The sequence below is a fragment of the Phalacrocorax carbo genome, chromosome 1 (genome assembly GCF_963921805.1).
Source record: "Phalacrocorax carbo chromosome 1, bPhaCar2.1, whole genome shotgun sequence".
In the NCBI taxonomy this organism is placed as follows: domain Eukaryota; kingdom Metazoa; phylum Chordata; class Aves; order Suliformes; family Phalacrocoracidae; genus Phalacrocorax; species Phalacrocorax carbo.
The window spans coordinates 184,320,420-184,347,625 of NC_087513.1; the positions used below are offsets into that span (position 1 = coordinate 184,320,420).

Below are 27,206 nucleotides of genomic sequence, written 5' to 3' on the forward strand. Positions count from 1 at the left end.
CTGGTTTGCAGAAATAGCATTCCCCAGGAAAAAGATCATAATGGTAGTTTCTGCCCAAAATCTATAAAAATCCTTAAGACTCTCTTCAGTGCTATGACCTCTTCCCTCCAATTCTTGGTTGCTCTGTTGCTACTGCCTGATCCTGCAGTACAGGGAGGACAGATGAGAACAGATTTATTGCTTTAAAAATTTTCTTAGGAAGTGAGGGGGTAGAAGTGTAGGTGCCTTTGCATTTTGATGGTTCAACAGATGAAATCCAGAATGAAAAAGGAGGTGTGGCTAAGACCTCAGCATTAAGCTTATCTGGAGAAGTGATGTTTCACAACTACTTATAATGAACCTGAAACAGCTTATTTATTTTCTGCTGTACTTTCTGTGAAAAAGTGGTAACAAGTCTGCTTGTGTTAGAATCCAGCAGAAAATAAAGCATCCGTGTGACCTTATGATATATATGAAATGTAGAGGTATTTAATTAGCAAAACAGCTAAGTGTCCAGAAAAGAGTTAGTTACACCATTCAAAACTTGGGTTTTTTTGGATGCATGTTACCCAAGTGCAAATATATTTCTGTTATTGATGCTGTTGTAATACTTGAGGTCTAAGCATAATAATGAGGATTAAGGAAATCTTACAAAGGAAATATTAACCCACTGTCCTGAATTATCCATGCTTTTAATGTAGCTAATGGTGCAGTTGCCAAGGAACGGGATGAACCCATTTCACAGAAATTAGAAGTAGCACAGTTACTTCCAGATTCTCTGGTGTATGTTTTCCACCGTGTATAAGTCGTTTGGACAGTTTTAAGGCAATTATGGTATTTTCAATGTCTGACATTGGCAGATGGAAGTATCATGTGCTTAACTAAAATGCAGTTGTATTGCCTCGGTGTATATTTGCTCAAGGAAAGGAAAGACTTCTTTCCTTTCATAAAGAATTTATCCTTTCATAAGTTAATATATCAGTTTTAAAAGGCTGTTTAGCAAGAATTATTCTTGTAAGCTTACCAGTGTTAATGGTTGTAGTTCATAGTTTTCTGTTTTTCGGGGTCTTACTTTGCTTTTAAGTATGGTTTTAATTTCCAAGGTGTTGGCATTAACTTCACATTAGGGAAGTTTCCTTAATTTCCAGATCTGGATTTGGTCACCTTTCTGCATAACTTATTATGAACTAATCCTACATTTTTCCTCATATCTGATGCCAGCTGATCTTCAGCAGTTTTTACAAATGGCTCGTAATGGTAGTTTGGATTTGCTTTCACTGGTCTACAGTTCCATAAATGTGTATGACCTGGATTGGTTTATATTTAGATACTATGGTATTCCTTTATCTATTAATAAGTTTACCTCCTCTTACTTCTTAGCTACTTGTTTATATCTATTTTATTTTTTTAAAGTATATTTTAAAATAAAAGCAGAACTTTAATTATGCATCTAATCTAAATCATTTGACGGTTGACTCTTTTACTGGAATACTCATACTTTGTCCCCAGTTCTGTATACCTGTAAAAACCTGTGTTAACCATCCTTAATTTCTTCAGCTAGAAGTGTATTTTGGTTTGATACTACTTCTTTCTCTGAAATTCCTGTGTGACTGAGTTCATATTTACTTGCTTCTGCCATGTGCACTTCTTATGCATTTCACCATCTATTTTTTTGACTTACCCTGTGATAGCAACATACAGTTTGAGGACATGATGTAGGAAGTATGGAGTCTTAAGATTCCCCAGACATGTTCTGTGCTACTTCTTCTCATTACATCTTTAAAAAACCTGTTTAAATATTCATGCCTGGCATCTGAAACCTCCAGCACTGCTTTACACTGGGAATTCATTTATATCTATACTAAATTCAGTTATTTGTGTGGTCATTGATCCCAGGCTACTCTATTATCTCTTGTATTGAGAAGCGTGAGTGGCTTCTTCTCAAGAGATATTGGAGCTCTTCTTCCTCTCAGTGGTTTGGGTTACTGGCACACCAAGTTATCTTGAAAGTAGCTTAGAGTCTTTGTACTCTTTGTGGTCTGATACTTCACTTTTAACTGTAGGTAGAAATAAAAATAAATCCCATTGCTGATATTTTGCAGCTTATGATACTGTAGAAGATCAGGCCTGTCATATTTTATTCTCTTAGACCTGGTGGTCTCTAGCAGTGCTACACAACTTTTTTTCAGCCTGACTACACACCAAACCTCATTTCTTTTGGAGATAAGATGGGTGTCTTCTTTCTCGGGACACCTTTCCTCCCAGTAGCCTTCAGCAAAGGTTGACCAAATTAATTGCAGGCCACCCTGAAGATACTCCTGTAGGTTTTGTGGAAGCCAGTGTAGGAAAAGAGGATATATAATACCTTTGCTAGGGAGAAGACTATAGTGTGAACTTGTGTCTTTTTAGAAGTCAAAGAATTGATATGTATATCAAACTGAAGATGTAAGTTCATACCAAAGCAGGCTTCATTCTTTCTACTGCTCAAAAAATAAATTGACTTTTAAGAAATTTAATCATACACTCCTTTGAGATGCAATGCTATTCCTCCCACTTGTTCCTTCGTTTGTATCTTCACAAAAGATGAATTATTTTTCAAATGCTGTCTGTGTGTTATGTTGCTCTAACTAGCTCTAAAGGAGTGATCTTTGCAACATTCATCCACAGTCTTTACTAGGACAGAGAAATTCTTTTTTTTTTTTGCCTTGCTTTGGAAATGACTCCAAACTACCTGAATCAAGTAAGGCTTTTTTTTCTTTATGCTCCTGAAATGTTTCTTTTATTCAGAGTTTAGCTTGCTCTATGCTCAGGATTCTAAGCCTAAGAAGCTGTCAGGTAAACACAGGGATACATGCAATGTTTAGGCAAAGAAACCTAAAGAACTATAGATTGTTATCTACAGAAACCCTTTCAAAGCTCTCTAGCCTCAATTACTCTGTATTAATACCACGTTTCTATCCAAGTCATTGCCAGTGGAATGCTGCCTTTATGATTATTCTCACAGATGTATTTCTTCATATAGTGCTTTCATTATCATGACTGAATCTTGGTTATTGAATATAAAATATACCTAATAACCTGGAGATTGCAGTTTAAATGAGATGCTTTCTCCTGTGATGAATTGCACAAACAATATTGAAAGGACGCTTCAGGATTGTGAAGACAAGCGATAAGAAAATACTGGGATTAAATGGCCTCTGCAAATGCGCTTTGTGCACTTGGTCTTTTTTCATTGTGATTGGGGTTTTTTGCCCACAGACCCCTGTTCTTCTTACCCACTGCACAGGGTATATCGTACATGTACTACTTGGATAGTCATTGTCTCCAGGATTTTTGCCACATTTTCTGCACAGGTTGGAGAGCGAACAGTGAATGAAGTGGTCAGGAAGAGAAGGGATGTTCATTGTTAAAGAATTAAGGAGTAATAGAAAACTCTGTTCTTTGACTTTGTATCACATTGTGCCCCTCTGTAATCCTGGGGAAATGACTTAAATAAGATTTTTTGATCAAATTAGTAGTTGTGTGTTGTATCACAGAAATGCTGACTTTCTATAACTGCAGAAATCAGTTAAAGCTGTTCTGAAGTCACTGATACTTTGAAGATATACAGTATTGAAAAAAAAGCTCTTACTTGTAGTAGTACTGAGAATAAAAGTAATACTATAATAATGATGATGATGATCCAGGAAAACATTAGTATTGGTGTCTAAAAAGCAGTATTTAATTAGCTTTTGGTAAATATGGCAACTATTTGTTGAAAATTATGGAAATTATTATGATGATGTATGGAACAGCTGCATATTTATCAAGAACCATCCATTGCACCCAGTGAATGAGGGTCCTATTCTCAAAAATATGTTATTGTACAACTGAAGACTTTACACCTGTATATGGAAGCTATATTGCAAAGCTATATTGCAAAGTTAAATTGCATAAATAACCTTGTAGTATTTGACTTAGTAATATGAGTATTCTTTTAGCACTCTGTAATATTAAATTAACTAGTTATTTATTTGGGTGAAAATAATAAAAAATACCAAGAAACTGCTGAATTTTGTCCTTTATAACATAGACACAAGATTCAAATTTGAGTGAAGTTAGCTTGCTGTTTTCGTGTGAGTCACTCAGTTTTCACTGTGGCTTGTCTATCTGTCATGTGGTGGTATTCTTGGAATCAAACCAGCAGGTTTCTTGGAATACCTGAATACAAATCTTTACATCTTGACAACTTAAACTATAGATACCAGCTCAGGGATCTTTAGATCAGTTTTGAAACTTTGGCTTTGACCTTTCAAGTTGGAAATGAACACTCTGAGCCAGTTGTTCTTTGAAGAACACAGAAGAGAAAACTCACCGTAAAATAGGTGGTAGAGTGGTAAGTTTGGGGGAGAAAAAATTGAGTGTCCTGCCAATGTAGTTGAATTAATTGACGGGTGGTTAGAATGAAAGGCCTTTGAGACAGAAGTGTTCTATAATAGAGGTGTATATTTTCAGTGCAAGAGATCCTACAATAACATCCAGTAATGTTGACTTTTCTTCATTATAGATAACAGTAGCTCTAGATTTAATCTCTGTGTCTGGCAGCAGATGTTGGTACCACTGTGACAGCTGTTTGCTAATCAAGTGGTTCTCTTGTTTGGCTTTGTGAGAGATCTGCTTCATATTCGAGCTAGAAACATTTACACAAGAAACTAAAATCTATTAAAATAACAATCTGTGAATATTCTAGATTTGGTTTCGCTAAATTTTTCCTTTTCTCATTTTTTAACTTTCATTGACGAAGTAATGGCAATTGATGTCTAGCAGTATGTCTGTATGTTTCCAAAAGATTTCAGATATCAGACAGATTCATGAATGGGATGTAGTGTCATCTGAGACATAAAAAAATTAGGGGGTAGTGGTAACTAAGGCTGAGATTTGATTCAAATTTTTCCTTTCTATAGCTTCTCTTCTGTACTGCTATGTGTTTTGCTTGAAAGTTACATCTGAGTCTTAAGGTCATTGGTTATGGTAATGTTTAATGCTCAGAGTAACAGAAATTGTTTTATGATATTGGGGTTGCAGGGGGGTGACCTACAGAAAGTCTGATCTGAGGTTTGGTAAGTTATATATTGTGCCCACAAAGCAAACATTAGCTGTCACTTGCCATCCATGATGTGGCTGGCTGCAGCTCTTCAGATCCTGGGTTTGAATTTGTCTTTTCCTTGTTGAGAGTGCAGAAGTTGAATCAGGGTGCTGAGATCTGGCTGAATCGTAACTCAATAGGATTTGAAAATTTGCTTACTTTGTTACACTTTCATAATTTGGGATTTCCTATTGCCCCTCATCCCTGGTTTGTTGTATTTTGATCTGTGTGGCAAAGACAAATGAGTATCATTTATGAGTAGGAAGCTGAATTCAGTGGCAGATCTTCTGCAGAACATTCAAGTGGCCAAACTGCTCAAGGCCTATCACTTGAAAATGCAGCCTTTATTTCTGTGCTTCTGAGAGCTGACTTGTTTAGATGCTTGGAACCAGCTCAGGTTGCCAAACGCACAGTATGATGCTGAACTCTTCTGAAATGCAAGCCTACCTTGTTAGTTGGGGAATATGGGACATTTGCACACTTTGGGTCTATGAATGCTGCTTTTCGAAATGATGAGGGAGTTACTGTAAAAGCAAAAAAACTTCTCTTTTTCTGCTTCCTTCTGTTTCTTTGAGCTGAGCATATACTTTCACACATCTCCCAGAACAGAGAGGATTGCTCTCGAACTCAGATGTTGCTTACATAGTCTCAATTCACTTTTTAAATTGATCTGGCAATGGATCAGTGGAATTAAAATGAGAAATTTATGATTCATAAGACCTTTTGTACAGTGGCTTAATGTTGTTTAATGGTGGACAAGTGATGGGCCAAAGCTTTGATAATTTCCTGTCAAATATTTGTTTGAGAAGAGGCTACTACTTCTGGTTTGCTGGCTAGTCCTCATAAACCTTTAATGGTCTTTGCCAAAATAATTTATATAATGCACTCTAAATAGAATTATGTCATGCACTTCCAGTAACAGAAATACCCACAGTTGGGTGAGTCAGTCTGTTTGGTCTAATATGATATAATTAACTAGTCATATTAATTGAGTTGAACAAAATACAAATAGTTATTAGATTGTCAAAATGTCTGCCTATACTACACACTTGTGCTGAGTATTCCAAAGTAGATTTTTAATAAATAATCCAGTAAGAAGTCAGGCTTTTCCTCGCTTAATGTAACCTCTTGGAAAATATTGTAACCACCAGTATCCTGAATAAATATATCATCACCTAACCCTTCACTTTCTCAGATTCTGGGAAAACAGGCATAGTATGGTGCTCAAAAGGGATCCTTTAAGCAAAGAAACAGAGCTCCCAAAGCAAAATACTTCTGTGAAACACTCTCCCATCACTTCTTGCAAATTTAAACCAGGAATCTGAGTTGTGTCACTGCAGGATTGGAAAAGGCAAAAATGCAGTTAAAGATATATTTGTACCTTAGTACCTTGCATTGCACTTGAAAAAACAGGGACCGATGTGGATTTCAGGTCACACTTCACATGGGCTACAGCTAAGCAGTTAAACCCAGTTTAGAGAGTTAAAGCTGGAGTGATTATGAGCTGAATTTTCTTTTACTTGGGTTGTGACATGTGTTTGACACTAAGTGACATGTACTTGGCTGTTTTATGGAATATCTGTGTTTAATTTTTTGAAAGCTATGTATCACTGAAATACAGTAAATAACATAGTATACATGCTTCTGTGTGCCTTCCAGTGTGTAAGTTTAAAGCACATAAAAGATGTGCTGTCCGAGCCACAAATAACTGCAAATGGACTACATTAGCCTCAATTGGAAAAGACATCATTGAAGATGAAGATGGTGTAAGTACTATTCATATTTACAGTATTTTCCAAAGCTGTTTCTTCTTTATGGGAAAAAAAAATAAAAAAGGCTAAGCATAGAAATATTGCCATGTGACCCACTGAAGTTAATGGTAGGTGGCTATATTCCTGACCACTTTTCAAAGATTAACGTGGTATTTAGAACAACAGTTACTTTCCTATCTCACAAGACAAGTTTAGTATCTGTGGGCACTAGATTGTAGCCGTGTTACAAAATTTTAAAGGCCACATGCAGGGAAGCTCTGAAGCCAGAGAATTGCTCCCAGAAGTTCCTACTGCTCTTAAGCAAAGCTGGTGTTTTTTACTGTTACCGTGCTGTTTTGGCAGTCTATTTTGTGTCCCCCTTACAAATAGCTGTTCCCCAGGAAACCTTTTTGGAATTCACTGACGTGTGGGGGATTTCTTACAGATGAAAGCAGGAGTTTTAAAATTAGCAGGAGAAATGACAAAAGCTTTTCAGAGGTTTATTGTGGTAGATGGGTTATTTTTACGAACACAACTATGTATGTGCCACTGGTATGAAACTTATTCCTAGAAGGTTAGTACTAATTTGCACACCTATGCATGTCCTGAGCTGCCCATGGTATTAATGGGACAAAGAGTGCACTGAGTAAAGCTTTGCACTGCATTTAGGGACTGCTTTATAGAGCTGGGACTTACCAGCCATGGTGAGGGGGTACATAAAGCAACAGAGGTATTCTGCTGCCCTGCCTATTCTTCTGAATTATATTTATTTTAATTGGTTTGTGTCACATAGACAACATTAAGTGATTGGGTACTTATTTGTATTACGGAGTGTCTAGATTTAACTGCCCTGTTGTTTTGTGGTTAGTTGCTACCGTAGTGCCACGGGTGGTTGAATGAGATGTGTCCCTTCTTCAGCTGTCACATTTTCTGCATAGCACATGAAACACCACCATAGTCCACATTCATAGCTGTTGCCTTGCGAGCGTTGGTGTCGCTTCTCCTGGTCAGCCATTCCTGCTTCTTCAGTGAAAGGGTAGAACTGTGGGAAATAGTTTAAATCCAGCTATGTTTGAGAGACAAAAGCCTCTAATTTCTATTTCTGAGTATTTAACTTTTATGCCTACTTATTCACAGATAGCTATGCCTCATCAGTGGTTAGAGGGTAATCTGCCCGTCAGTGCCAAATGTGCAGTCTGCGACAAGACTTGTGGCAGTGTGTTACGCCTGCAAGATTGGAAGTGCCTTTGGTGTAAAGCTATGGTAGGTGCAATGAACCACGTCCAAGCGTCCAGGCTTTTGCCAGCTTTATTGCTCACCATTATTTCTGTTTTGTCGTTTCATAACTGTGCTTTTGGATTAAGTAGGAGCAGGCAGTTTGTGCAAACTCTGGTCTCTCTGATGTTCATAATTTCTCATTACTGTCCAACTTGCTTCAGCTAATTTTTAATACGCCCACAGATGCAGCTTTTCTTTAATAGCTGTTGTCATCCAATGTGTTTCCTCTGCCTTCTCCTAACTGATAATTGATGGTTCAGAAGCCTGTTCCTTATGCCTGATAATCATGTTACTTTCTTGTGTCCTTTATTGTAGATATTGCTGTAATAATATTTTAGTAACATTAGTAATATTAATATTTAGTAATCTTAATGTAGTAATATTTTTATTACTGCAAAATCTTGAAATTCTCTTCCTCAGGGCACCCTGTAGGTTGCTGATTGAAATTCTGCAATGTGCTATTGCTGTCTCCCCACAATATGGTTTCCTCTTAATCTTTTTAACTTGTCTAAAAAGATGAGTGTGGTATGCTAGGGTGTAGAACCGGAAAGTCAGCAGTATTTTATTGTTGCAGCATTTGGTATATAGATGTCCGATGCTCTATGTGTAGGCAGTGGGAAATTTTTAGGTGAAGTGCAGCACCCTAGACATGTGCCTATTTTTCCATAACTATGGAACAGACTTCTACAACACCTAGTTTATGGGACCCACCTTTGGCAGGTTGGTCTGGCTTGGTAGGTGCGCTAGCTTTAGTGAAGATACATATTCCAGAGCAGCCAGGTGGACCAGGCAAGTACAGACCTATTGCTTTGCATGTGCACGTGCACAGTGTGCCTGCTGCCCCCAGCGCAGGTGCTGCTGCCGGGAACTTGGTCCTCCCTTGCTCGTGGATGAGGTAAGCGATTCCCTTGGAAGGATGATTCATATCTGCTGTAGGGGTAGCTGAAGATGAAGTACTCCAAGCTTATGTTTTGTGGAATAAGTAACAGGCCTTTGTGGTTGAATACTCATGTTTTTTTCCAGTCTTGCTCCTCTTCCCTCTACACCCAAATGTTATTTATTGGTCCATTTTTGTTACATTGATACTGTACCAGTTATAATTTCACCATGAAATTCCACTGTAGGGAAATAATTTTTTGTTTCTTTTGTAGGTTCACACTGCCTGTAAAGATCTATATTCTCGTAAATGTCCACTTGGCCAATGTAAGGTATCGATCATACCTCCAACAGCACTAAACAGTATAGACTCTGATGGTACGTAGTATTGTAGCGTGTTCAGTCGTAGCTCTGGACTTGCAGTGCCTAATGAGATCTGTATAACTAATCAAAGCTAAAATCCTTCTGCTGAGCAGGTGAATGCGGTCTTCATATTTAGATAAAAGAGTAATTTTCCATGTAGCTTTTTAGAGGATTATTTAACCAACATGATTTAAAAAATGTTTTTGAAAGTTCCACCACTAGAAATTTTCTCCTGTTTTGTTTATGACCCTTGGAAACTTTTCAAGTGAACGACCGGAGTTCTCAGATGAAGTGGGCTGATGCCCGCCTGGCATGCATCACTCATTCTGTGAGTTCTCAAATTTTGGATAACTGCTTTATGCAGGGGGAAGCTAGCTGAACGGCTCAGATCCAACGGTTACTTTATTAGGCTAAAGATAGGAATTGCTTCCATAGCTTCTCTAAATTTATTTTAAATATAAGCAGTGTAAGAATCCTGCAACTCACAGATAAAAACCCAGCAAATATTCAAAACTCAGAGGTGCTCTTTGGTGGCTCAGAATACAGATGTGTGAGCAGCGGGAGACTGCACTTAAAGGCAGAGAGTGGATTTAATAAGGAGTATCATGAAATCTGACTGCTTTAATTTTGTAGTTTGTGTTGATGGCAAATATAGACCGACAACCTTAACACAATTTAATGAATTTTCTTGTATGATGTTAGTAAAAGTGATTGTTTATGCTGTATATTCACTCTGTTTACTTACGATGTGGTGTCTTAGACCAGGACGTCATGCTGCTATTTATTATTCTTATTAGGAAGATTGTTTCATATGTGAAATTATTTTTCTTAGCATTTAAATAAATGAATCAAACCTTATTTTAAATTATACTTTATGATAATGTGGAATTAAATTGGCATCCTTCAATGCCAATTTTTTATTTGTAGCTTTAGTAATTTTTTTTAGTAATTGAAAACAACATAGTAATTTTAATATTGCCTGAGACAAATGTCAAAACCTATAGCTGTGATATCTGATTTTGAAGTGTTGCTGAGAAACCAGTACTTCCATAGACTGATCGTGTTAGTGACACCAGCGTCCATTAGTATTACTTACTAAGGGCCTTACAGAAAGCCTGCTGTAATTAGTTAAGACCTGCACTGACTTTAACAAGCTTAGGATCACAGCTGAAGGTCTGTTGTACAATGAATCTATTATAATTAATAGTATTACTTCAGTCTGAGAAAAAAGTTCTCATGCAAAGTCTCACCTGGGAGCAACTGAGTATAGTAACATTTAAAATCTGTAAGTACCCTTAGAAAGCTCATACAAACATGGCTGATCGCTGATCCAGTTCAACCCAGTAAGGTTAAAGAAAAATCAGATTAAAAAACGAACACCAAACTGAAATATATATTTAATTACATGATAATCTGTGAAGATGAGAAGTATTCTAAAAGGTTAATAAACTTTTTCACTGTGGAAAAACCATAAAGCTATTGTCTTCAGGATTTTACTAAATCTGGGCACTGAAAAATGCCGGAAAGAAAAAAATGAACTGGTAAATCTTGAGCAATTCTGTTTTCCTTGTAGGGCTAATATTCAGTTTAGCATTTACATTATGCATGATAAAATGTACTCCTTTTGTCCTTCATCCCTTTCTTCCTCTTTCCCATGATTTCTTTTTGTGTTGTTCATATTAGAAAGCCTTATTTATTTCATTCTTTCTAACTATGTTACAGGTTTCTGGAAAGCCACATGCCCGCCATCCTGTGCCAGTCCTCTTTTAGTTTTTGTTAACTCAAAGAGTGGAGACAATCAGGGAGTAAAGTTTCTTCGTCGATTCAAACAGTCGTTAAATCCAGCTCAGGTGTTCGATTTAATGAATGGAGGACCTCACTTAGGGTAATGACCTTGGAAATCTTGAGCAATCCTTTCCGCAAGGGATTTCAGTGCAAAGTATAGTGTTGTGTTGTCCCCTCATTGCTATAGTTCCATCACCAATATCTACTGTGACATCCTAATCAAAGTCTAATAGATAACAGAATTTCAGGATGAATTCCGGTGGGTGAAGGGATTGTAGGATAATATTTTCATTTTAGAAAAACTCACTTGAAATTTCAGAACCAAAACCTATCAGCCCAAGTGTTTTGTGGCTTTTCGGCTAGCTTTGATTTCTATTAACTGGCGTAAGGTTCAAAACCATAGAAATGTCTAGTTGCTTTCCTGAATCAGGGCTTTTATGCACAGTTGCCCAGGTGCTTTTCTTCCATTTCATATGTGTAATTCAGATATTCCTGTGACTTTCTTGTGAATAGCTATGCAATAAATCTTCTGTCTAAATGTACTCTGTATCTTTTTGAATTCTGAACACAAATGTCAGCAGGGGAGTCTGCAGTGGGTGATGAACAAGTACACTAAAACTTCTGTCATCTGAAAACTACATTCAAAATATAGTTTAGGCCACATGTGCAAATGGTCAGGAAAATCTGGAGCAAGAACACTATTAAAACTGTCAGGCATTCTACGAAATCTAAGGGTTTATTATTGGAGAGATAGGAATAGAATTTGCAGCAGCTACAACCCAAGCATTTTTGCACACTCATAAACATTAAATTTATGCATATTTTTCTGCTGCCTAATGTAATCCCTCTCAGGTTTAGCACTGTAGTTAAACGGCCTGTTAATATCAGTTACAGCAACCAGAAACACTAGTTTTTGTATTCTTAAAGATGCAGAATTATGCTTGTGTGATAAAAATGTAGATGAACTGAATGCACAAATACTCAGTTCAAACAGTGGTCAAATAATACAAATATAATGAAACAGATGTAATTATAATGACGGATAAAAGTAAAGAAGGTTTATCTCAGTTGGAGAGAAAATTTTTGAGAGAGGGCAGTCTGAAAAAATATGTCTGTCTTTTTGCAAGTTCTCTTCCTTCATGTAGTTGTAGCTCCCAGTGGCATGGTTCAGGAGGCTCGCTTTGGTCTTGCACAGTAACCGTAGGTCAGGTTGGTTGCTTTTCCATATTTTTCTCAGTTTCCAAAGAGAGGTCCTTAGCAATTATTCTATCAGGTCGAGCTGATGTCTTCTTTTTTCTAGTTGATCTAAAAAGTAGAGTTGCAGTCTTTGAGAATTGTATTTCTAGAGGGTTTTCTCTCTTTTCTCAGGGTAGGAGAAATTGTTCTGGTATCAATATTTTTTTCTTTAAATATCTGCATCTTTTGTTCTGAATAGGTATCTGCCTATCATATACAAGTGACATTATTTGTTGTATATAAGTGACGTTATTTTCTTTAGAAAAAACATAAATGCTTCAAAAATTTATTATCTTAATGTATTGCTTTTTAGAAATAGTTCTGAGATTATACATATTCTGGAAAATAACATGCATTAAAATGAAACATCTTTATTTTTATTATTTTAAGAGTTTCTACTTTCCAATATTTTTTTTTAAGTTTAAATCCCTGTTGCTTTTACCTCTTGGCTGTTTTTTCACATCTCATTCCCCTTTCCTCTGTGTCTCACCTTTGTGCTTGCTCTGTCTCTCTTGTCCTCCTTTCTGTACTGCCCAAGTGTTGTATCCTGTAGGTGTTAAAAGTAAAGAGAACAGGAGGAAGAGCCGTAGGAAGTGAAAGCAGGATACAGCTTTAAGGATTTAATATGAAAAACTAGTATTATTTGTCTTACATTGTTGTGATCACCTTATGTGTAATAAATGCCTCCAATTGTCCTTGCATTTGGTAGTCACGTGTTGGGAAAAGTCCACCCATATCGTGGAGCACATCCTGTTGTTGTGTCTCAGCCTCCTCGTGTGAAAAATTCCCCATGGTGCCTTGTTCTTCTTGCTGAAGTGGGAAGCATAGAGCAGTTGCAATTTCATAGCTTAGAAATATTTTTAAAATATTAATAAAATTAATAATATTAATAAAATCCTGAAAACAATATCAAGGGGAATTTTTAAAGTAAAACTTGGCATGTTATTTATCAGAAATGTCAGTATAAATGGGATATACAGCAATAGATGGGATGCAGATAGGTTTATTAAGTAATTGGTTGTATCTACCTACCCCAGAGCAGTAAAAGAACCACCATAAAGGTGCCATGCACCATATTTTCATGTACGGGTTGCTAATGATATAACTGCTCTCTTGCTACTGGATGTAACTGGTCCTAACAGGCTGTGTTTTCTCTGCAGTTTGCGGTTATTTCAGAAGTTTGACAACTTCAGGATTCTTGTCTGTGGTGGTGATGGAAGCGTGGGTTGGGTCTTGTCAGAAATTGATAAGCTCAGCTTGCACAAACAGGCAAGTGTTTGTACTTACTTCCCTTGACTATAGTTACTGGACTTAATTTTGTACCCTGGCTTTTCCTTGACTTGGTTCTTTGTCATATATGTAGATATGGGCCAAACTCAGTAGTTACTCTTAAAGGAAAATTTTCACTGGTGTAAACGGGATTATGCAATTTGATTTACAAGCTTTAGACATCAGCTGTATGATTAACATTTGTGGCTTGAAATAACAAGCATTTGTAATAGTTTGTACTTTTTATTTCTAGTTTTCAGTAGTAGATTTGCTCCTGTGTTGTGTTTCAGTGTCAGTTAGGAGTGTTACCCCTTGGTACTGGAAATGACCTTGCTCGTGTCCTTGGTTGGGGAGGATCCTGTGATGATGATACACAACTTCCTCAGATTTTGGAGAAACTAGAACGAGCCAGCACGAAAATGTTAGACAGGTAAACCTAAATGTGCATGTACATGATTTACCATGCGATTCAAATTGTATTCATCTGGGTTTCTGATGGCCAAAATCCATCCTAGAGACTTGAATGTTCAGTGGTTTTGGTTTTTAGAGTGCAGATTATAATCATAAGGGAAGCTGAGATAGTAATGGGGCCAGTTCTTCAACATCCTTTTTAAACTGAAGAGTCAGAGGGGAGAGCGGTTGATGAATCTAGGAAGTGTGTTGTCCAAAGATGAACAAAGGAGACGGTTTATTGCATAACTGATAAAGCTGCATGACAGTCTCGCACAAGAAGTTGTAAACATTAAGAAATTGTATGGACTCAAAACCATTTAGGGCGGTTCTACAGATTCCATGCACACTATTAAATACCATTAAAGGTAGCATATTTATTTAGGAAACACCTGAGTGCTCTATCCTTGGATGTGGGGAGAACTCTCATCGTGTGCTTTCACCCTCCATATAATTTCCTGGGGCATCAGCTGTGGACAAGATGCTGGGCTAAGTGGATCTTTGGCTTGATCCACTACTAATATTTTTATTGGAGGCATTTTCTTAGTCAAAACCAAGAGATCTTCCCACTCCTTGTTCTGTGTGGTTTCCATCCATAAAGCAAAGGAGCAATCCCAATTTAAAGCAAGTCAGAGAAGGTGGTGGTCATGTCATTCCAATGAAGGTGTAACACTGTTTTTGAGAGGAGTTATTTCTTACTCTATTCCTTTCTCTCATGGGTGTTTCTGTTCTTGCTCTAGTTACAAACACTGGAATGTGGTCAAAGAGGATTTTATTTTAGTTTTTTTAAAATTAGAGAAACAAGTCCTCTTTTATGGTAAGCTTTTCTGCGGAATACTTGATCATTTTATGGGAAAGTGTATAGAGAAATGCTTGTTACTGATCCTTAGAAATAATTGTTGGCCTGGACATTCTGAAAGATTTGTAGATTGAATCGTGTTTGTCTTTTTCTGTACTGAAAAGAGCTCAGTGTCATTTTTTGCTGTAATTTCTATAGTCTTGCTCCTAAGGCCATCTGCAGTGATTACTTGTTCTTGAAAGCAGGCTTTGAAGGATGTTGCTATTAGTGGTGTCCTACCATCTATGCTGTAGAGTACTGTCCTTTCCCATGGGAAAAAAAAATACATATATGTCAATGAAGATACTTCACCATTTGCTTTGTTCTCACGCCTCCTTCCCCTGGTTGAGATGAAAAGCTAACATTACTTTGGAGCTTTTTCTCTAGAAACACATATATTTTCCTTTGACTTCTGCAATTAGTCTGCACGGATTCTTTCCTACTGTGAATGTTTTGCTAGAAAGTCTTTGTTGCCTGCATTCAGTGTCCCATGACTTGCTCACAAAGAAGGCTCATCAAATCACTAACAAAAAATCTAGAGCAATAAAACCAATTATTATGATTTGTCTCAATTATTTCACCCACATTCAGTTAGCATACAATTAAAAATTAACATGTTTGGTTTTTTTTTTTAATAATCACGGTGACACTGCATTTGCTTTTTGTCGGTATGTTGGAGAAAAGATAAAACTAATCGTCTGGAAACTTAAAAGCTGTTAATTTCTTTTAGGTGGAGTATAATGTCATATGAACTGAAATTACCAGCAAAGCCTTCTATTCTTCCAGTGACTGCCGAAGAGTCGGAGGAATGCCAGGTGAACTTTTACTTTAGTTTTGTTGCTTCATATACCTAACTTTGAGCTTCTGGGATGACAATATTTATAATTGAAGCACTTGCATGAAAACTAGAAACAGATGTTTTGTCACCTGCTAACTGAACTGCGTTAAAGTCTGTTCATGGTATATATTTCAGATAATTAGGGTTTCAAGTACATATTGTTTGCTGTATTTGCCAAAAATGAATGAAGGTAAGGAGTCTTCAGCAGAGCATTCAGGAAAATTTCTTCCTGAAAAATATATGTAAAATATATTATTTACGTATTATATATATTTGCTTAAATATATTATTTATATATTAGTTTACATACTTTATATAATACATTATTTTATATATAAAAATATGCCATCATATTTTATTCTTATATAACATAATAATATCCTATAATTTATATAATTATTTTAATATAAGACTATATGTACTATTTTATATAGAATGATATAGTATTATGTTATTCTACAATAATATTGTGTATTCTATAATAACATAGAAATATATGAAAATATATTTTAAATAAATACATATGTAAAAGCAAAGTATTTGCTATCTTGGGTATGGAATAAGCATTGAAAAAACCCCAATATTTCAAAGGCAAGGGTCCTATTCTGAAAGACAGAAAGAAGCTTTTTGGAGCTTGTAAGTGAGTTAGATCAGGTGATACCACCCAGCTTTCTTGTCATTTTTTCAGAGAGCTCGAAATCATAAGTGAACTCAAAGAAGAGCTTAGTCTGTCATTCAGACTAGATTCGTGCTTGTACTATCTGTCGAGGTTTTAATTTTGAAGGAGAGGGAGATGCTTTAACCATATTAATTGGCATGAAAAGTCTGACTAAAAATGAGAAAATAATATATTCCTAAGAAAGTTCATGCATACCAACTTTAGCTCAAAAGTACTTGAGAAGCAATAATTAATCAGCAGGTTCTTAAATAATTTAATAATTCAGTCTGTTTTAATTGGCAACCTTTGACAGCTTGCTAGATATAGAGGTGCAAAAAGGCTGGGGCTCCACTGGCTGGGATTTTAACCAGGTTGCTTTGTACACAACTCTTTCCGGTGTCAGCAATGCAGACCAAGGCTTTATCTTCTCTAATTTTGCAAGACGGTTAAAATTCTCAAGTCTTTCTTCATCTGGTAAAGGAAAAAAAAAAAATAGATTTTGTTCTAGTGAATTCTGGCTTTGAAAGTGTGTTTAGCCCCTCCTGAAAATGGAAGGAACTGCTCATACAAAACCTCTCTTTTGGAAAATCAGTTCTGTAGGCTATAGTTACCTGCCATCACTCTGAGCTGGAGAAAGCCGTTTTCTATTGAGTACCCTGTTAAATCTCTATTTTAATGTTTTTTTACATAGTTTATTGAATGATGATATTTCAGAAAAAGAATGATTAACCTTAGAGTAGGTAATGAAATGTATTAAAGCGCAGTTCAAAAAGTAAATAAAAATACATATCCAACTCTTTTTTTTTTTTCTTTCCTCCAGTTTCAGGAGACTTATTTTCACTTGGTTTGGTTCCAGAAGTCTTATACTGATGTTTGAACAACAGTAGTTTGTTCTTACAGATCAGACGGTTACATTTTTTTTTCCCTTTAAATGTAAAGTGATTTACTGTCAGAGTTCTGCAACTAAGGCTGGGTTTTAGGAAGAAAAAAGAGGGGTATATCTACCTGCTGCATATCAAGAGCAAAACACACCAAGAGATTTTAAGAGACTCCTAAAAGAAGCCATCAGAAAATTTCAGAACTGCATTTAATTATGGCTTTAGATTTGGAATTTGGTTAGAATTAGAATTTTCTTTTAAAATGGAAGTCTGTATCCATGCCTATTTTAAGGCCGGATATAGTGCGTGAAAATATGAATCTGATTCATTCCAAACCTTTGCCTGATTATTTCAGGATTTATAATTCTTCTCTGCAAGAAAAGATGGACGGTGCGCACATTCATTCTCCAAAACATTCTTGTGAAGACTAAGCCCTAAATGGTTTTCTCCTTAAGGACTGGTTTTGATAACATTGTACCACTTTAGCAGCCCATGTCAGTAGGGTTACTTGGGGAGTAAGAGCCCATCTGACAGTAAAAAGAGAATTCAGGATTATAACTGCAAACTTCTGATTTATTCTTAGTTGAGCAGCTTAGTTTGATAGAATCTTTGCTTTTTTAAAAAAATACTATTTTTAGCCTAGAAATAACTTACCCTTTCATCTACAGGAGGAAAGAGCTGTGGATCAAGTTCTCAGATGCAGCGTTACTTAGAATACTAGAACTTTGGTACATAAAATACAGTATGCAGGTAGAATCTGTATTATCAGCTGCCTGTCCTTGTATTAGTTCTGAAATGGAAATCCTGCTATTTTTGGAGGTGTTTTAACTCACTAGTGGGTGTTAAAATGCTGAAACGTGGAAATGTAAGCCTTTTTTTCTCTGTTTTCAGATATCTGCTTATGAGGACTCAGTTGCTGCCCATCTTGCAAAAATTCTCAATTCTGATCAGCACTCAGTTGTCATATCATCTGCCAAGTGAGTCGATCCTTTTTATGTACGATGTGTGGGATAAATCCCCTGTGTAACATTGTCACCATAATAACCTTCTGTGTGAGCCTGATTTTCTTATAACTGGCCTGGCTTGCTTGGCTTAATATATCTTAATTTATATATTTTAGAGTGGATGGATTTTGTTGGCAAAATTTTTATATGGAACAATTATAATGGATAGCTTAATTCTATATACATCACAATTTAAAAAAAAAATCACATAATATTAATATAAAGTGATTTTAGATCACTCCAAATCAGCGTGCAGCTTAAACATCAAACTTACTGTTACTGATGCAAATATGTGATCTACTTCACATTACATTTTTGTCTGTTTTGTTTTATGCATATTGTATCATTAAGAGGACAAACAACTCCACCAATGTGAAGATGAACTTCAGGTTAGGTAGCTTTGTCATAGCTCTGTCTGTATCAGTTCAACAGAGAGTGGTCTCAGACAACAGGGGTTTTTTCCCCAAACTGAAATACTTAAAAATGAGAGATAATTACTTGGCAAATCATGGACGTCATCTGAAATCAGGGTTATTCTGTGTATACCTTGTCTGTGGAAAAAAAAAATAAATCGTATATTTTGTGATATGCAGAAGACCAGTCACTCTTCAAAAATGCATCTGAATGTCATTACATCTCATTTTTTTTTCTGCTAAAAGCAAGTTAACTACATTTCATTTTTAAAGTATACATAGCACATGTTGAAAATTAACTCCAAATTCTAAATTGGGTCTGTGTCTTGTTAAATCTATTCCGTTTCTGTGAAATAAATTTCAACCAAATGAACAGTACTAAGCAATTATCCATACCTCGTTAGTAAGTTTGCTGTCTGTCTGCAGCGTAGGTAATAAGAACCAAGTGCTCTGATTTACACAAGGAAAATTCACTGCAGCCACCGTAGTTTGCATAGGTACGCCTCAGGGTCAGCTGTGGTTCAACAGCGCGAGTGGCGCAACGGGACACGTGTGGCCGTGTGCTTTCATTAAAATGCTCTATTGAAGTCAGTAGATTTTCTCCGTGGTTTCTAGGCTCCACCTTCGCATGGGAATTTGCAAGGCTGTGTTTGAAGTTAACAAAGTAAAAGCAAGTTTGCTAACAACTCTGGTATGGAAGGTGTACAAACAAGGGAATGAATAAATTAGTTATTTCAGTTCTTAGAAACGAGACTTTTAGTTACAATGTGTGCAAAGGCTTAAATAAAAAGGGAGGAAGACGTTTTGTTTCAAAGCTTATCGCTTGAGTTTGGTAAGCCGTGGAAAAGAGTATCATCTGCTTTGCAAACATGATCGCAGTGTTCAGCTTCCAACAAGAACGGTGTACAGCAGTATGCACAAAAATCAATCACCATAAGAATTTAATATTCAAAACCTATCTAATTAATTTGATTTGATTTCTCCCCTCTCCCATTTTTATCTGAAGAATATTATGTGAAACTGTAAAGGACTTTGTTGCCAAAATAGGGAAGACTTATGAAAAACCAGTGGAAAATGCAGAGGAAGCTGATGCCATGGCCATTAAAGTAAGACAACTACTATTTTCTGGTTTAAAGTGTGTTTTTGTGTTATAGCTCATGGTGTGTGATTTTTAAACTTCTCCTGGATGCCCAGCTTGGCTTCCATTTCAGCCAGTGACTTCAAAATTCTTCTCTTCATAGTGCATAGAACAGTTATTTCCAACTATCTCTAAACTCTAAGATGTCTATAAACTCTGTTTACACCTTTTCCCTTCAGAAAGGACAAACTACCTGGTAACGTCTGTAGAGATAAATGGAAATATTCTGCATTAGGAGTTACACTTTTCTGTGAAAGGGATTAAGTTAGCTACAGGAAAACAATAGGATAATGAAGAGAGAGTATGCTGGGAGGATGAAGGGAAGAGAGACTAGTGTTAAAAAATAACGGTTTAAGGTATCAATTGAGAGATCGCATTGCAGAAGCATTGAAGAAAACCCAGAAGGATTTTATATGAGGCACAAAATTTACATGAGCTGAAAATAAAACAAAAACCCAAAATCATTAACAATCCCAGAGTCAGGGAATGTACTTGCTAAATGGGAGTTCCTGGTTTGCATTTCTCTTCAGTGCACATTTTAGAAAATGAATTTTCTTTTTTATGGTTCCAGGGCCAAACAGCATTGGTTTCCTTTCCCTTAGGCATGAAAAGTCACCTCTTTTGCAATGTACCTGTAGAGCAGCTCCCCAGTCAGGGGAAGAGGTGTTTGACAGTGCTTGTTTCTGGCTTGAGCCTCTTTGCTCTCTGATACCTCACTTAAATGTACAGCTGTGTTGCAAAAAAAACCCACCCCCAAAACCACCATGCATTTTCAGTCTAACAGCTGGCCATGCCCCCATAGGTCATCTCTCCAAATTCAGGTACTGAACACCCATAATTTGTTATAATGTACGGTCTAGGCAAATCAGTGCTGGTTCTCTCTGTGCTGCAGGCCATCTGAAGAAGAGTAACATCTAATCTGGACCCTAGTTATATGGCAGCCTAGGTTTAGCACAGGGTGTTATTTTAGTCTGCGCGTCGGGCTTTTTTGTTATCATTGCTCTAATCTGGTTGGGTGTCACAGAGTCTGCAAAAAACCACGCAGACCTACTTACAATCTGATATTATGAAATATTGAAGCTGGGTTTGGGTTTTACATAGACAATGACAGAGACAGACAATTTTGAATTCTACCGCATGGAGAAATTAGATCCCTTCCTATAATCTGGTACTTAATTTCCTGAAAATGTTCACAAGTTCACTGTATTTTGTGCGTGTGTGTATTCTTTTCCACTTTGTCTTAGTGCTCCGAGTTAAATGAGAAGCTAGACCTATTGCTCCAGGCTCTTCACACAGAAGCCCAGGCTGCTCCCATTCTCCCAGGCATCACTCCCCCCATTGTGGAAGAAGAAGGAGAGGAGTTTTCAAGTGAAGAATCCTTGTCTGAAAGTAAAGAGCAATTAGTGGAGTGTGTCTCAAAGTCTTCCACCCAGAAACTCTTCAAACCAAGGGAACAGTTAATGCTCCGGGCAAACAGCTTGAAGAAGGCTGTGAGGCAGATCATTGAACAAGCAGAAAAAGGTACATGTCAGCAACATTTTGATCCTTACTGATAGAATAACGATGGCTCTTTTTTAAAAAAAAACTACCATCAATTTTCATTATTAAAGTTTGATTTCTACATTCTTACATAGATAAAATTATGTGCTCATTACAAGCTGCAAGGAAAAGAAATGCAGCTTGTTTGTATGTTGATGGCTGCCTGCATATATGAATACATATGGTGTGCATGTCTGTGCACATATAGAAGTGTGTTTCTTTTGTAACTATTAATCTCCACAAAATGAAAATTTCTGGCAGTGAATCTGTATCGATGGGGAAAGGATTGCTAGACTCTTTCACTGAATTGGCAATAGAAACCTTTTTGTTAATATTTTTAAACTGAAAGTTAAAGCTACAGAAAGAAAAAGCTTATTTTCCGTTTTTGCAGATTTTCTTTAAAGACCTTGAAACTTTCTGGTTTTTTTTTTTAATAAGCAGTTGTGGATGAGCAGAATGCTCATAGTGAAGAACAAGTGAACCAGTCCCCACTAGAATATAGCAAAGAATTAGATGAATCCAAAGACGATGAAAAAGAGGAAGATACAAAGGAACTTGAGTCTCCATCAAGTGAGTAAATTAGGAATAAAATCATTTAAAATTATGCAGTCTTCTTATAGTTGCATTATGGAGCAATATTAAAAATACTGGCATGCTGTTTCACTGGAAACTAGTCACAAATTTTAATAGATTTTGATAAATAAATATTGAGGGAAAAATGCAGGAGAGGAGATTAACAATCTTTTGGAATGGATTTACGAAGCTGAGAAGGTATTTGTTGGGGAGAGAAGTGCCTGCATTTAATTCTGGATTTACACTCACCTTTCTACATGAACCTGAGCAGGGACTAGAGCCTGGGTAACGGTGGCAGTAGCATCTCTCAGTCGTAGGCATGTTAGGGTACATTATAGGGAACTCTGTCAGTCATTTCTGTTGAAGGGGTTTCAAATCGGTGACACAGACCTATTTATTCATTGTATTGACAATGAAACTGATGTCTCAGCTGGGAACTTACATTGAGACAGTTACTGGAATGAATAGAATGAAATTTAAGGTTTTTATATGAAGTGGAACAGTGTAAAGCAGGAAAGAATATAATAGAAGCTGGAGCATGGAAGTTGCCTGAGAAATGGTGCTACTAAGTCACCCCCTCTGTTTGTCTAATGCAGAGCAGAAATTTGAACCAAGGTCTTCAATATCCTAGGGCTCCTTCCCATGAAAAAATTATTCTGTTGTTATCCCAAAGTCATGTCATTAGTCCAGCTGGTTCCTTGCAGCTGTTGGCTGCTGTGTTAGCAAGCCCTGTAGCAAGCCACTACACCAAGCTACCCTTGCTTTCCAAGGTGTAGAGCCCCCTACCTGCTCTGTCCTTGGTCAAATGGACTTTATCAGCTGCTGCTGTCTGAGTGCTCCTGCTTTCCTATAGGAGCATCATTCTGTTCTCACTGTGGGGCTTTGCAGGTTACTCTTCAAAAAAAGTAAGATGGCGTGGGTAGCCCATGCTGGGTTTTCAAATGCAACACAAAGAACCCAGTTGTATTATTTGTATCAATAGCTGTACAAAGCAATCAGAATATTGAGTGATGTGAGTTTAAAACAACTTGCTTGGAAGGTAGCATTTTCAAAAAGTAATAGCTCATTTTGTCACTAAGCTTTCCTTTGGCTATTCAGAGTTTGGTTACTGCGCATAAAATGATATTTAGGAATAGTTGTGTTCTGAAATAGCATGGCATGGTGTACTAATTCCCCTGTTCAAATGATAGGGTAAAATTTATCCTTCGTGTGTCCTTTATGAAATCTGCCAGTGAGTGGTTGCTGTGGAAGAAGGAAGGACAGTTTGTCTATAAGGGACCCTCACTTACCTCCTCCCTTACTTGGTTTTGTCACTAAGCCAATCCAGCCAGCGGTCGTGTTTGGACATTTTCCATCACAAACTGCATTTTGTGTTGACTGGTAGTTCATGTACTAGGGTGGTTCAAGAGTCTCAAGCTGTGTAGTAATTTTAGGAAAGCTGCTTCTTACTATAGGTGAAATCTCAGTCTTTGCCATATTACCAAAGTGGACAGTGATGCACTGCAGGTGAGGGCTCGAGATGATTTGCGAGTCATGGAGAAATGGTGGTAGCTGGTAGGCAGCAAAAGCCATCCTCTAGGTATGTCATGAGCAAGTGCCTTAAGCAAAATGAGCACAGTTCTTTGGGATTTGCATCATCTTCTGTTACCCTAACGCACACCAACATTCTCAAAAGGTGTTGTCCTCATGAGGCTCTGCTCTGAAGCTGGTGCCTACTTTAGAAGCAGGACATCAGTCTCTTGGGGCTTCTGTTGATTCAAAATCTCATATTTCCTTTTCTCCAGGAATGGATTTCAGACTTTCTCCAGTGATTGCCTCTTCATTGGCCCCTCTCCTTTTCCCTTGATGATAGGAATCAATGCTTGTTGGTTGTCCAGTTTCAACAGTAGCTCAAAAAGGATGCTGGCTTCATGGATAACCCAATCCTTCTGCCCTAAATATATAATAAAATAAAAACATACACATATGTATATCCATATGTAGAAACATATATAAAAATCCCTTGTTTCTTGGTGATACAACTTCTGCCTTTATTGGGTTGCTGTATTATTCTTCATACATCTGGTATGTGTGAAACAGAGTGCGCTTAATGCTGTCAGTGGATATAGGTGTTTAGGGACAAAGCATTGAACATGAATTCAATTATCTGCAATGAAACATCACTTTTACTCATTAGGGCTCTGTTGTTTTTATCAGAGCATGAACAGCAAAAGTTTATCTTTATTGCAGTTAACCCCATGAGTCTCATCTGTCAAATAAAGAGCAGCTGCTCTGTTGATTTTCCTATTTAATAAAACTGCCTTGTTCCCAAGTACAGAGAGAACAGACTGTGTGAATAACTTTGTGAATTTTTCAGTAGCATTATGAAAAATGAATGTTAATTGTGTTCTGAATATTATATTTTACCCTCTGAAGATCTTCCTGGTCATTTGATGAAGATAATATTTTTCCATATGTTGATTTATCTTCATCTAAATATTTAATAACTCTTGTTAGATATCACTTGCGGTGGTTTTTTTCATTTTTTAACTTTATATTACAGTGTTTTGTTGTGCACAGATACAAATCATTGTGTTGTCTTGTTATCATGCAATACTATAGCATTTTGTGATAATCACTGAGGCTGTTATACAGATGTTAAAGTCAGAAGGAGCTGTTAGTCTGCTTGGTCAGACCTTTCATGTAAAACAGTCCAGAAAATTTCACTTACTTATCCCTGTCCTGCATCTAATAATTTCTGTTAAGACTTAAGCAAGTCATCCAGAAAGGTGTGTAATCTTATTCCTGGGATACAAGAGGGTGAAGAATTTGCCATTTCATTGATTGTTCCATGCTAGATCACCACTTGAAAAAAAGTGAATGCCCAAATCCTGGCCAGAATTGATTCGAACACAATTTCCAAACCCCAGTTCTTGCTATTGCCTTTGTCTCTAGGTTTTCCCACTCTTCATTTTCTTTCCGTTAATGTCTTCATACACTACACCCATGTTACTCTCAGGCTGAGTTATTATGATTGGTATGAACTGATCCATCCCCCTCCTGCCACAAAATAGGTTATACTGTATCCTTCCCACCAGCTTCCTGGTGGTGTTTTTCTTCTGCGTTCCTGGTGCTAGTCCTAATCATTCTATTTTTGCTGAATTAGTTTTCTGGTTTTGAGAGGAATACATCAGATCACTTTGAAATAATTTCACTTTTTTTTTTTCCCAAGCTTCTTTAGATTGTCAGGGTTGAAATTGTCCGAAGCTGAAGTAGTTTTTAACATGTGAGATAATTTGGAGCAGAGGTAGCCAAGAAACGTCTAGGATCATCTGGTGTGCAAAAGCTTTCTACGTGCACATGGAAGTGCTATAGCAAAGCATTTGGTAATACCCAAATTTTCTTCCCTGGGGCACCAATTTCTGGCTACGTCTGATGGAGCTGAATTTCACAGAATCACAGAATGGTAGGGGTTGGAAGGGACCTCTGGAGATCATCTTGTCCAACCCCAGGCTAAAGCAGGCACTGGCATATTCTCTCAGTCTGCCTGAAACAAGTTCTGCCAGGAGAGTAACGTACAGCACCTAAGGTCTGCGTTCTGAAAAGCCTTTCCCTCTTCTTCACCTGCAGAGGCAGCCCCAAGGATAACTGGCCTCACTGAGGTACCAGTTCCTCTTTGTGAACATCACCTCTCTCCCCTTGATTTTCTTCTCCTTTTTTTTTCTGAGCCATTACCTACCTTGGCCACCAACAATTTGACCAGCTATCAAACTTTTCTATCTGTCACAAGATTTTATTGATCCATCTTCTGGATAATTTTAACAAATAAGTTATTTTGCTTCTTTTGGGAATTGCTGGGTTTTTTGTGAAAATGAAAAGGTGATGGTAAACCAACCTCCCCGACAATCTCTCTAACTGCAGAAGACAAGAATGTCTGAACAAGGCTTTCCCTTCCCTTGCAGTTTTCAGGTTCGCAGTAGATAAAGATGTCAGAGTTTTGTCTGGGGTTTTCAGAAACCTGAAGCAGGCAGGGAGTCCATTTTTAGCTACTTGAAGCAAACAGCATGGCCGTTGATCAGGTATTTCCATGGTCTATGGGTTAGAATGGCTATCTGCATTAAAGTTGTTATAAATAGTAATGAACTATATAATATAGGTATATTTATAAGTAAATATATGTTGATTTTAAGTTTAAATTCATATTACTTCATTAACTTGTTTATTAGAAGCTTACTAGAGCTTGAAATACTATTGGATTTTAAGGTGGATTTAATTCAGTTTTTGCAAGTAGCTTGAAGCATAAGTTGGGAGCTCGTCACACTGAATGACATGCACACTTGTTCATTTTAATTTGTGCTTGTCACTTGATCTGCTTCTGAGTTTTTTTCCCCTGTATTCACAAAAAAACTGTGGTGTGAGGGGGGAAGGACATTTGTCACAAATTGGTAACAGATTAAATTAATGCTTTTGAAATATTTGCAGGGCTGTAAAAACTATGTATTTGGTAATATCGTAATATGTCTAATTAGTGCTCTTACTTTTACTTCTGCGCAGTTAAAACTGCACCAAGATCTCCAGATCGACGTACAAGCCGAGGTATCCATTCTCAGACAGGCTCCTTCTCTGCTCCAGCTTTGGCTGCAAGCAAGGAAAACCTCCCAGTGCTTAACACTAGGATTATCTGCCCAGGTAGTTATGATTTTGAAATCTGCTGTTCCTTACGCTACTTTAATATTGCCTTCTGTTCCACTGCTTGCTGTCAAATAACGATTTTTACTTCTTGCCAGGAGCCCTGAATTTGTTTGAACTGACATACACATCTTTGTGTTGCATCATATAGTAGGAAGTGCAAAATAATGTAGAAGATTTCTGATCATTCGGCACAGGACCAAACGTAGCAGAAGTGTTGCGTTTGATTCTTGAGCATTAAAAATAAAATTCAGGATCTTAGAATCATAGAATCACAGAGTGGTTTGGGTTGGAAGGGTCCTCTAAAGATCATCTAGTCCCAACCCCCTGCCATGGGCAGGGACACCTTCCACTAAGCCCAGGTTGCTCAAAGCGTCATCCAGCCTGACCTTGAACACTTCCAATGAAGGGGCATCCACAACTTCTCTGGGTAATCTGTGCCAGTGTCTCACCACCCTCATCGTAAAACATTTCTCATGTCCAATCTAAACCTACCCTCTTTCAGTTTAAAACTGCTGCCCCTTGTCCTGTCACTATAGTTCCCTGG

General features: G+C 37.2%; 1 protein-coding gene across 4 annotated transcripts in view; it reads left to right on the forward strand.

The window, feature by feature from the left end:
* DGKH (diacylglycerol kinase eta) overlaps nucleotides 1-27,206 on the forward strand; it is a 175,151-nt gene that overhangs the window by 111,541 nt on the left and 36,404 nt on the right. For all 4 annotated transcript variants that reach the window (XM_064440811.1, XM_064440810.1, XM_064440808.1 and 1 more), the window contains 12 exons: nucleotides 6,764-6,870; nucleotides 7,993-8,118; nucleotides 9,285-9,387; nucleotides 11,095-11,257; nucleotides 13,554-13,662; nucleotides 13,953-14,092; nucleotides 15,681-15,765; nucleotides 18,216-18,301; nucleotides 19,748-19,847; nucleotides 21,124-21,400; nucleotides 21,860-21,988; nucleotides 26,525-26,659. In XM_064440811.1, the coding sequence (XP_064296881.1) occupies nucleotides 6,764-6,870; nucleotides 7,993-8,118; nucleotides 9,285-9,387; nucleotides 11,095-11,257; nucleotides 13,554-13,662; nucleotides 13,953-14,092; nucleotides 15,681-15,765; nucleotides 18,216-18,301; nucleotides 19,748-19,847; nucleotides 21,124-21,400; nucleotides 21,860-21,988; nucleotides 26,525-26,659 (1,560 nt within the window). The remainder of the gene's footprint in view (nucleotides 1-6,763; nucleotides 6,871-7,992; nucleotides 8,119-9,284; nucleotides 9,388-11,094; nucleotides 11,258-13,553; nucleotides 13,663-13,952; nucleotides 14,093-15,680; nucleotides 15,766-18,215; nucleotides 18,302-19,747; nucleotides 19,848-21,123; nucleotides 21,401-21,859; nucleotides 21,989-26,524; nucleotides 26,660-27,206) is intronic.